The 12,368-nt window shown below is 39.1% G+C and overlaps 1 protein-coding gene across 7 annotated transcripts in view; it reads right to left on the reverse strand.

The window, feature by feature from the left end:
• SYNE2 (spectrin repeat containing nuclear envelope protein 2) overlaps positions 1-12,368 on the reverse strand; it is a 325,741-nt gene that overhangs the window by 218,679 nt on the left and 94,694 nt on the right. For all 7 annotated transcript variants that reach the window (XM_034992810.1, XM_034992812.1, XM_034992813.1 and 4 more), the window contains exons 10-12: positions 10,450-10,551; positions 7,956-8,093; positions 569-733 (exon numbers count right to left, since the gene is read on the reverse strand). In XM_034992810.1, the coding sequence (XP_034848701.1) occupies positions 569-733; positions 7,956-8,093; positions 10,450-10,551 (405 nt within the window). The remainder of the gene's footprint in view (positions 1-568; positions 734-7,955; positions 8,094-10,449; positions 10,552-12,368) is intronic.

Here is a 12,368-nt window from a genome sequence, read left to right on the forward strand (position 1 = left end):
TTTTCCATTCCCTTGTATGTTCACATGCTATAAATGTCACATATCAAATTCCTTCACGCCACTGTAGTGAGAACCCAATCTCTCATATTTTAAACCAGTCTCCTCCCTCCTTTTTGTCAGGTTTTACAATTGCTTTAGAACTTACTAGACTCTACCTTATTGTTTCCAGCTTGAACTAGCACAATGCCCATGAAGAAAGCGAAGGTATCTCTGGCTCCCAAAAATCCCCAAGGGAATTGTTCTAAACCAAACTCAAATACCCATTATATTTCCTTCCCTTCTCCCTAGGACAAAGTCTTCCTCAAGAACAGCCCCTAAGGGCGCCTGGGTGGCTCAGTTGGTTGAGCGACTGCCTTCGGCTCAGGTCATGATCCTGGAGTCCCTGGATCGAGTCCCGCATCGGGCTCCCTGCTCAGCAGGGCGTCTGCTTCTCCCTCTGACCCTCCCCCCTCTCATGCTCTATCTCATTCTCTCTCTCAAATAAATAAATAAAATCTTTAAAGAAAAAAAAAAAAAGAACAGCCCCTAAAGCATAAATTTTTTCCATGTTTCTTTTTTACTTTCCAACCTTGATTAGAGTCATTTTTTCTTGTATTAGAGCCATGGCTTCACCATAATCCTGGGAAGTTGGCAGGTCTTCATCTATAAGCTCCTCTATCTCTTGGAGCCTGGCTTCGATTTGATGCAGTGGTGAGGGCAAGGCATGATTCAGCTCTGTTTTCCACACATTAATCTGAAAAAAACAAAAATCTGTGCTTCAGTAGACACTCTTCTAAAGTTTACCTCTTCAGGGGCACCTGGGTGGCTCAGTCGGTTGAGCAATTGACTCTTGGTTTTGGCTCAGGTTGTCTCAGGGTCGTGAGACGCAATGGGTTCCACACTCAGTGCAGAGTCTGCTTGGGATTCTCTCTCCCTCTTCCTCTGCCCCTCTCCCCACCCCCCACTCAAGCGTGCTCTCTCTCTCTCTCAAATAAATAAATGAACCTCTTGCTTCCTCAGCCTTCCCACCACTCCCCCCACGCACAGGAGTCACACAAACATCAACTACTTATTTCCCCAAACACTTACTGCATTCCCAAGGTGTTCACTCTTGCTGTCCCTTCTACCTGGATTTTTTCCCCACTAAGCACCATCAGAACTCACTCCCACATTGATTGATTGATTCATTCTGCAAACATTTATTAATAACCTGCTGTGCTAATAGCTGATAGAGCCATAAAAAGCTTCTGGAATGGAGAAGGGGCATGTAGTGGTTGCACACCACAGAGTAGAGCACAGCACTTAGACACAAATTAGATGTGCACACATGGGAACAGTGGGGCTTTTTAAATACATGGGCTCAAAAATTTAAGAGGCAGAATAACATATAACATCAATTTACCCAATTTAAAAATACATGAACACATAAATATTAATATGTATTTTGCAAGACAAAACAAAACAAAAAGATACACCTTAAGCACATCACAATAGTGGGCTAAGGAGAAAGGGAAATGGAAGGAGGGCATGGGTACAGAAAGAAAGAAACACAAATTAAAGTGAATAAAAGTTAGATTAGGGCCTTGTCCAGACCCATGTGCCATGAACAGAAAAGTAAGTTTAACACAAGCCTGTACATCTGAGGGTCAATCAGATAAATATAAAAAAAAAACCACCCAGAGGTCTTGCCTGAATCCCTTAGTGGGGGAAGCAAAGTACATGGTTACAGTTAACTGTGGTCAGCAGTATAACAGAGCCAGACAGAGAGGGCCCAGGGAAGACCCTGGAAGAACACTGATTACACAATGATGCCTGGAATTCTTTTTTTTTTTAATTTTTAATTATTTTTTGTCTTTCAAATTTTTATTTAAATTCCACTTTGTTAATATTCAGTGTAATATCAGCTTCAGGTGTAGATTTCAGTGATTCATCACTTAACATACAACACCCAGTGCTCATCACAACAAGTGCCCTCCTTAATCCCCATCACCCATCTAACCCATCCCCCCGCCCACCTCCCCTCCAGCAACCCTGTTTGTTCTCTATTGGTAAGAGTCTCTTTCCAGGTCTGTTTCTCTCTCTTCTCTGCATCCCCCCCCGCCCCCCCACCCATGTTCACCTATTTTGTTTCCTAAATTCCTGAGGCAAGGGAAACAAAAGGAAAAATGAACTAATGGGACTTAAGGTAAAAAGCTTCTGTACAGCAAAGGAAACAATCAACAAAACTAAGAGGTAACCTTCGGAATGTGAGAAGATATTTGCAAATGACATATCTGATAAAGGGTTAGTATCCAAAATATATAAAGAATTTATCAAACAACACCACAAAAAAACAATAATCCAGTTAAAAAAATGGGCAGAAGACATGAATAGACATTTTTCTGAAGAAGACATCAAGATGGTTAACAGACACATGAAAAGATGCTCAACATCAGGGAAATACAAATCAAGACTACAATGAGATATCACTTCACACCACTCAGAGAGGAAAAAAATAAAATGAAACCAGAGAGGGAGATAAACCATAAGAGACTCTTACTCATAGGAAACAAACTGGGGGTTGCTGGACTGGAGGGGGGTGGGGGGATGGGGTAACTGGGTGATGGACATTAAAAGGGGCACATGATGTGATGAGCACTGGGTGTTATATGCAACTGATGAATCACTAATCTCTACTTCTGAAACCAATAATACATTATATGTTAATTGAATTTAAATAAAAATTTTTTAAAAGAGTGTAGTTTTTGATCTGAACTCACACAGCTCTATTATGGTTTTTACGGCATTCTCATTCCAAAGACACCCACCCCCATGAAGATCAAGCACAAATTAAAAGGTGTTTCACTCAAATGACTTCCTCAAATGAAAGTATGAGTTTTAAAAAAAAGAAAAAGAAAGTATGAGTTTTAAATCTGTATTTCTCTTTCCATTATAGTTCTACTAAATGAATTACCACTATTCTTAAAGTTAAATTGATTTTAAATAGAGGAAAGAAAAAGCAAAATTACATTTTTAAAAGAATGGGGTTATCTGATTCATCACTAATTGACTGAAAAACATTTATTGAGTGCCACCATATGCAAGGAAAATATCAAAAAGAAACATATGAGCAAATACCCAAGTATAAAGATATTAAATGAGGAAAAAGCTAGCTCCTTTAAGGAGGTCAAATGGAACTATTCATAAACTAGAAGCATTAAATATAGTTTTCATATTGTTTTACTCTTTTTTTTAGGTTTATTGAGGTATAATTGACAAAACTGTAAGATATTTAAAGTGTAGATCATGGTGATTTGATACACATATACTCTGTGGAAGGATTCCCACTATCTAGTTAATTAACACATCCAATCACTTCACATCTTTTTTTTTTTTTTTTGGTGAGAACATTTAAATTCAACTCTCTTAGCAAATTTTAATGCTTTAATGCAGTGTTAATCAAGAATAGCCATCATGTGACCTTACTCAACTTACAGCTAGAAGTTTGTACCCTTTTACCAACTTCTATTCCCTACCCCCCAGCCCTGACAACCAGTTTTCTACTCGCTATTTCTAGAAGTTTGACTTTTTTTTTAAAGATTCCACATGTAAGGAATATCATGTAGTACTTTGTTTTGCTTTAGTTGCTTGCAAGTTTATCTTCTCAAACAACATATGGCAAAAGGCAACTCTACAATTTTAAATCATTAAGTATATGCAATTAAGCCTCCAGCTGGAAAAGAATGAAAAAAATATTTTTATTATGAATTTTTTTTAAACATTTTTTTTTATTTGACAGAGAGAGAGAGCACAAGTAGAAGGAACAGCAGAAGGAGAGGGAGAAGCAGGCCTCCCGCTTAGCAGGGAGCCTGATGTGGGGCTCAATCCCAGGACCCTGGGAACATGACCCGAGCCGAAGGCAGATGTTTAACCAACTGACCACCCAGGCACCCCATTATGAATTTTTAATATGTTTTTTCATTATAACCAAGTTATTTGTGCATTTGCCAAAATAAAAGAAGTCAGAAAGTTGATACATGACTGAGTTAAAGAGAGTCTAAGAACAATAGCTCTAATTCAACTGATGATCTTTTCACAACTGAAAGAAAGCTGCATACATTTTGGATGGAACGGAACTTGTGCTTTCTGCCTGGGAGCTGTACCCTTTGTAAAGGTCAGAAGGGGAAAGATACAAGATGATATTTACCTTTTATTTCTCTTCTTTCTCACTTACCATAGCAAAAAACTGGCTCCATACTTTCTTAGTTTTGGAAATTACTTTTGTAATTTTGGATGAAAATTTGTATCTGGTCTGCCCTGATCTTGTCAGGTCAAAATAACAGAATATTGCTATTTTGCATAGCTGGCTTAAAATGAAACCATTTACTGTGATGCTCTGAGGTAACTGTGTGCTCAAACAACTGAATCAGAAATTGCCTGGATGGTATTGACTTTTACACACCTGATGACTTTAAAATTAATGTCTCCTTTGCCACACCAAGACAACAAGCTGTATTATATCCAACTAAGGAATGGATTTTCAAGCTATGATCAATTTGTGGCACTTACTCTTGCAAAATAGTTTTTTTTAATGGATTTTCTCATTATTGTGGGTACTTTTGCCAAATCATATTCAGTAAAATTAGGCCAGGTCTTTGTGTCCTGGAACATCGTGAACTCTACAGACAGTATCTTCTTCCTCTCCTTCCATTTTGTTGAGCACTTGTAACTGAAAGCTCCTGCCCTTTGCAAGGGTCAGTTTCAAAGCTGTGATAAGAACATGAGCTGGGGATGCAATGAGCCCTGACACTTGATGGGAAGGTTTCTGGAGCTATGCCAGTTCTCCCAAATTAGGTACTCAGAGAGGGTGACTCTTTTAAGCTACCAGACTATTTAACACCCTTCATAACTGATGTGAAACATCTATTCTGAGAACAGGCTAGCACTCCTGACAGCCAAGAGGCTTGAGCAGGGATCGACAAATTTTTCCAGGGCCAAAGAGTATTTTTGACTTGTAGACCATAAAATCTCTGTTGCAACTCTGTAAATTCACCAAAAATCATTTAACTTATCCATTTAAAATGAATGAATTGTATGGTGTGTAAATTATACATCAATAAAGATATTTTAAAAAAAAAAGAATGAAGGCGGGGCGCCTGGGTGGCTCAGTAGGTTAAGCATCCAACTCTTGATTTTGGCTCAGGTCATGACCTCAGGATCATGAGATCAAGACCCACATCCAGCTCCACACTCAGCAAGGAGTCTGCTTGAGATTCTTTCTCTCCATCTCCCTCTGCCCCTCTCCCTGCACGTGCTCTCTCTCTCTCCCTCTCTCTCTAAAATAAGTAAATAAACCTTAAAAAAAAAGAATACAGGCAAAATAAAGACATTTAGAAACCAAAGAAAATTAAGAGAATTTTTTCCGCCAGACCTGCATTACAAGATAAGTTAAAAAAAAGTTTTTTCAGGCTGAAGGGAAATGAGTTCAGATGGAAACTCAAACCTCTAGAAAGGAATGAAGACCACTGGAAATGATAAATATCTAGATAAATATAAGAGACTTTTTTTCTCTTAATTTCTTTAAAATGTATGGCTATTTTTAGCAAAAATTTATAACATGGTCTTGGGGACTTTAAAACATATGTTTGTGGCATATATATGTATTTATATATAAAGAAACTATAGCATAAAGAATGACAAATAAATGAAACTATTGCAAGATTTCTACATAAAAGTTACGATAACTTAAAAGTTGTATAAGTAGACTGTAAAAAAATTTTTTTTAAGATTTTATTTAGGGGCGCCTGGGTGGCTCAGTCAGTTAAGTGTCTGCCTTCGGCTCAGGTCATGATCCCAGGGTCCTGGGATCGAGCCCCACGTCGGGCTCCCTGCTCAGTGGGAAGCCTGCTTCTCCCTCTCCCGCTCCCCCTGCTTGTGTTCCCTCTCTCACTGTGTCTCTCTCTGTCAAATAAATAAATAAAATCTTTAAAAAAAAATTAAAAAAAAGATTTTATTTATTTATTTAAGAGAGATAGAGGGGGCAGAGAGGGAGAGAGAGAAGCAGACTCCCTGCTCTGCAGGGAGTCCGATGTGGGGCTCGACCCCAGAACCCTGAGATCATGACCTGAGCTGAGACCGACTGAGCCATTCAGGCGCCCTGCAGACTGTAATAATTTTTAAATGTATACTGTAATCTCACTAGAAATCCAATAGAAAGCAGTAGAGCAAAAAGCCAATAGATAAATTAAAATGAAATTCTAAAAATATTAACATAATCGAAAGCACGGCAGGAAAAGAATAGAGATACAAAAAACAGAGGGAATAAACAGAAAAAAAGAGTAAAATGGTATACCTAAATTGAACCATATTTTTTTTTTTAAAGATTGTATTTATTTATTCATGAGAGACAGAGAGAGAGAGGCAGAGGGAGAAGCAGGCTCCCAAGGAGCAGGGAGCCCGATGTGGGACTCGATCCCAGGACCCTGGGATCATGACCTGAGCTGAAGGCAGACGCTTAACTATCTGAGCCACCCAGGTGCCCTAAATTGAACCATATTAATATTCCATTGAATATTAACTGACTAAGCTCTCCAACTAAAAGGTAGAGATCATCATAATGGATAAGAAAGCAAGATCCAACCATATGCCGCCCATAAGAGATGCACTTTAAATATAAAGACTCAAATGAAAGTAAACAAAGGAAAAAGATGTATCACACAGTCAGCATAAGACTGGAATGATCATATTGATATCAGATTAAGTAGACATCAAAAAAACCAGTATTACGAGAAATAAACAAGAATATTTCATAGTAATAAAAGTGTCATTCATCAGTGTCATGATAACAATCATGTGTGCACAACTAATAACAAAGTTTTAAAATACATGAAGCAAAATCCGACAGCATCGAAGGAACGATTCTATAGATTTTAATAGCCCTCTCTCGGCAACTGATAAAACTAAGCAAAATGTCAATCAAGACATAGATAATCTGACACCAGCAACCATCTTTATCTTAACTGATATCTGTTGAATGCTATATCAAGGGCACCTGGGTGGCTCAGTAGGTTGGGCATCTAGCTGCCTTCAGCTTAGGTCATGATCCTGTGATCCCGGCGACCTGGGATAGAGCCCCACTCAGGCTCCCTGCTCAGCAGGGGAGTCTGCTTCTCCCTCTCCCTCTGCCGCTCTCCCTGCTCATTCCCTTTCATTCTCTCTCAAATAAATAAATAAAAATCTTAAAAAAAGAAAGAAAGAAAGAAATAATGCTGTATCAAATAACTACAGAATACACATTCTTTTCAAGGGCAAATGGTATGTACATCAACATGCACTACATCCAGGGCGCCTGGGTGGCTCAGTTGGTTAAGCGTCTGCCTTTGGCTCAGGTCATGATCCCAGGGTCCTGGGATCGAGCCCCACGTTGGGCTCTGCTCAGCAGGGAGCCTCCTTCTCCTTCTCCCTGCTCCTGCTCTCTCTCACTATCTCTGTCTCTCTCCAATAAATAAATAAAATCTTAAAAAAAAAAAAAACATGCACTACATCGTGGGTCATAACACAAATCTCAATAAACTGCAAACAACTGAAATCATATAGATATATTCAGACACACATACACATTCATCTTCACACATTCTCTCTAGGCTTGTCCCTAACCCCCTTCAAGCATCTATTAATAGTGACACATGACCCTGGTCCATCATAGAGATGAGGCTGCAGGTCAGTCAGAATATGGATAATCTACTGTGGCAAACCAATCATTGATGGCAAATATAAAAACTTTGGATAAGCAGTTTCTCTAAGTAGAATGCTGTAAATTCCTATTAAATATCAATCACTACCCAAATGATGCCACGGAGAAAATAAAAGAACACTCTCCCAAATTTCTAATGTAGCATCTACTCTTTTACAGAATTCCTCATGGAAGTCTAAAGTAATCATCCAACAAACAAAGCTGCCTCGTGAAAATGTTCTTTCAATCAATATAACACAGTAACCTGGTAGGTGAGGCCATCCCAGGCTTCTCTCAACTGTAACTGATCTTCATTCAGCTCATCCAGATTCCTTTTTATTGGCAGGATGTCCAAAAAGGGCTTTTTTTCTTCATTGAATGACTCCAAAAAGGACAGCAGACTCTACAATCAGAAAAATATTTTCAAGACAGAAATTTCAGATCAGTTTCTGAAATGTAATCCGCTATGTAAAGGTCTATAGGTGTAGGTTACATTTAATTTTTACTTAGATAAAGGTAAAATTCCCTGACTTCCGGATCCTCTCACTGCTCTGGTATCTTTCATCAGTGCACCCTGATCATCTGAGTGCCATCACAGTAACAACAGGTCACAGCTTGTGTCTCAGGTCAGTACTGTTGGATTTCTACTGGAAGAGAGTGCCCAGGTCACCCAGCTCGACAGGACAACTCATGATGCCGCATGGAAAATGTGAGTTTGTTTGTCCTCCCCAAATATGGATTCATGACAAAATAAGAATGAGTATAAGTAAGAACTATATGGTAGCAGCGATCCCATGTAAACGTGTGATTAACTGCACCTGAGCCAGTTCTTCCCAAGTCATTTTATATAGACCTTAGAAAATACTTCATCCCTGCCCTCAAAAATTTAATAAATAAAGCTTTCCTTGGTTCGGATTTGTGTGAAATATCAGTGTTGAAGAGTCATCAATTCCATAAATATTATTTCAAACATTATTCATAAAAACTGACAGCATTTTCAGTTATATTTTATGAGTTGGGACACCTGGCTGGCTCAGCTGGGACAGCACGCAACTCTTGATCTTGGGGTCATGAGTTCGAGCCCCATGTTTGGAGTAGTTTACTTTTAAAAATAAATAAATAAATAATTTTTTTTAAAAAGATTAAGTTTTACGAGCAAACCGGGGGATAATTATTGTAATTCTTTCTGATCATTAATAACTTCATAAGGCCGTTTTAGAAACCTGAATCTGTGGTCCATTACTAAATCAAGGACGTATGTGCGAGCAAAGCACTTCCAGTGGACGCTTAGCATCTTGTCAGTAAAAAACATCAGGCCAACGGCACCTGGGTGGCTCAGTCGGTTAAGCATCTGCCTTCAGCTCAGGTCATAATCCCCAGGCTCTGGGATCAAGCCCCAAGTTGGGCTCCACAGTCAGTGGGGAGTCTGCTTATCCCGCTCCCTCTGCTTCTGCCCCTCCCCCTGCTTGTGCTAGCACACTCTCTCTCTCAAATAAATAAATAAAATCTTTTAAAAAAACCCATATTGGGCCAGAACAGAGATGGAAGAAGCACAAAAGCTGATGCAGTTCAGATGAAAGTAAGATGAGACTGTCCCATCCCCTTTCTTCCCTGACGCCTCTAAACCAAAAAGGATGCTATTGCCAGCAAGTCGCACAATCCACCGCATGGTACGGTTGGGAAGGCTGGATTCGTCCAACTCCCTCAGACAGGGAAACAGAGCTTGGAGGTGTTAAGTGCTGTGCAGGCACATGAGAGGGTGTCTGCTTTATTCAGGACGGAGGACTAGTGTGGAGCAGAGTTGCAGAGAAAGTGGGTTCTGAGAAACGGGGCTGAAGAGCCCTCACCTTGGCTCCTGTTAGTCTCTTTCAAGACAGTACAAGAAGCAACTGCCTAACCTGGAGAAGCCCCAGGACATAAAGAGAGCTAGGGCTTCAAAGCCAGACTTCACTCAAATCCCAGCTCTACCTCTCAGTAGCTACGTGACCTCAGACAAGTCGCTTCGTGCCTCTAAGTCTTGTCTTCATCTGTAAGGCTAGAATAGCAATACCATTCTCCATAAGATGCTATGACAGGTAAAATGCTGGCTGGCAAGGCGCCTGGTACAAAGCAAATGTTCAAACGCGGGGACAATAACACATGTCAATTTTCCTCGAAGGACACCTTGATTGGGGCCCTATCTTGTTATAATTCGGGGTTGGCTTCATTTCTGATTTCCTGATCTTTTTTTCATTCAATATTCTTTCTGCTCTAGACTGGGGACTGGAAAACTCTGGCTGTAACTGGCGAGATAGTAAATGTCCTAGGTTTGAGGGCTGTATGGTGGCTATTGCCACTACTTAACTCTGGCCCAAGCAGCCATGAACAATACTTTAGTGGGCATGGCTCTCTTCCAGTAACACCCGATGCACAAAACTGATGATGGGGTCCACAGACCAGTTTGCCACGCCCCGTTCTAAAAGCTTACTATTCAAAGTACCCGGAGGACCAGGCATCAGCACCACCCAGCAGCTTGCTGGACATGCAGAGTCTCAGGCCCCACCCAGAACTACTGAATTAGAATCTGCACTTTAACGAGACTGCCCAGGTAATTCACACGCACATCAGAAATGTGAGAAGCACTGTCCTAGAACTCAAGGCTAAAACCTGGCATTTGTTTAGCATTTAAATAATTACCCTGAAAGATGTTTTTTCCAAAAGCATCCTACTCTTCCCTAACAGTGAGTTACAAATAAATTGCTGTTTAAAGTCATACTTACTTCATACTTCTTAGAGTAGGTCTCGTTTTCTGAATCCTTTAGGACTTCCTGTAGTTTTTTCTCTTGTAGAGTTAACCAGACCACAGCATCTTTCATCGTTCCCTAAAATTCACACAAACACACGCACATTTAAAACTCTACCCTAAATAGACTTGGAGATTTTTTTTTAACAATAAAATTAACAACTTCAAACATCAGTGAAATAATGCAATCGTTACACACCAATGACTCATGGTGCCAAAAAGGAATTTTGCTTGTGCACATAACACCTTAAATTTTAAAATGGATTGAAACTAGCACCTGAACATAATGTGCTAAAGAGACAAGGCAAGCAAGCCCCTATTTTTTTTTTTTTGCTTATCCATTTCTATTATTCCTCAATTTTAGAGAACATTATTCTAAATTACTCATTTATATTAGGCATTTCAGAATACTGCTTTCTAATACCTCTAAATATGGGTTAATTCAAGAGCTATTCACACCCAAATACACTGACATCAAAAATATCTTGAGCATTTTAAAGACCCTGAAAATAACGCTACTAAACGTTTTGGTTCGGCTATCCTGTGGATGTGAGCAACAACTATTTTTTCTTAGATTCTTGCTTGCTTACATTTGAAAGCAAAATTTACTGCCAGAGGATAAAGCCAAAGATGTTACATCTTATTTCCATTCTCCTTTAATCTTCATTTACTCTTCTCTTTCTGTTAAACAGGAGTGTTTTCTATATATTTTTGCATCTGATTTCATGGACAGTTGAATTTTTCATTTTATTTTTTAATAAGAAAATTAATTAGAAAAGAGTAGCTCCCCAGCAGGTCAGAAATAAGTGAACTGAATTATACGCTTGCGTCCCAGCTTGAGTCTCTGTTCCAGAGTCAGCAACAGATCTGGCGTGGTGCCTCAAACGTAACAGTTGGAAAAACATAGGCCTAAATTTGGCACATAAAATGCGACAATATGACTGCATGTAAACATGTCTGAGGAAGTAGTTTAAATACATATTAAAATAATATTCAAAAACACTTTACTAAATTCACAGCACTCATTTATCTCCACAGCAGCAGAATATGTGTTTATTTGCATCTCACTGATTTTTATGAAATTTGCACCCACAATATTTTGTGTACCTGAGAGTCAAAGGAAAAAACTGAATAATGAAATTGCAATCTGATAGTGATTCAAGCGGACCACAACAAACAACGATGAAGAGTAGAACACACTGCTTCCATTTTTTATAGATTATACAATCCCAGTTACATGTAGTCAAAGAACAGGTAAAATGGAAATATGCTAAAATTAGATGGTGGTGATGATTGCACAACTATGTAAATATACCAAAAACCACTGAACTGTGAACTTTAAATGGTTTAATTTCATGGCATGTGAATTATATCTCAAAAAAGCTGTTAAAATTAAAATAAACAAAAATTAGATAGCTCTAGGATTTTTCAAAAGCCTGCTAAACTTAATTTGTCTTACAGAGTGCCTATGTAAAAGTTATTTTAGATAATTCAGCAAAGTTTAATTAATTACCACTTTTAACTTAAAAATTTTGAAGAACAGGCAAAACTAATCTACAGTGAAAGCAATTAGAATACCGGTTGCCCAGGGTGGGGGGTACAGACAGGAGAGAGGCACAGTGGAACATTCTGGGTTACAGAAATGTGTTACATCATGACTGGGGCATGGCTTACATGGGTGTATGCATTTGTCAAAACTCACAGAACTGCAGTTTGAAGCTTCTATATGCAAATTGTACCTCAGTTTTGTTTTTTTTTTTAAGATTTTATTTATTTATTTGAGACAGAATGAGAGAGAGAGAGAGAGCACATGAGAGGGGGGAGGGTCAGAGGAAGAAGCAAGCTCACTGCCGAGCAGGGAGCCCGATGCGGGACTCGATCCCGGGACTCCAGGAT

Source organism: Mirounga leonina, unplaced genomic scaffold (assembly GCF_011800145.1).
Source record: "Mirounga leonina isolate KUSES-001 unplaced genomic scaffold, KU_Mleo_1.0 Mir_82, whole genome shotgun sequence".
In the NCBI taxonomy this organism is placed as follows: Eukaryota; Metazoa; Chordata; class Mammalia; order Carnivora; family Phocidae; genus Mirounga; species Mirounga leonina.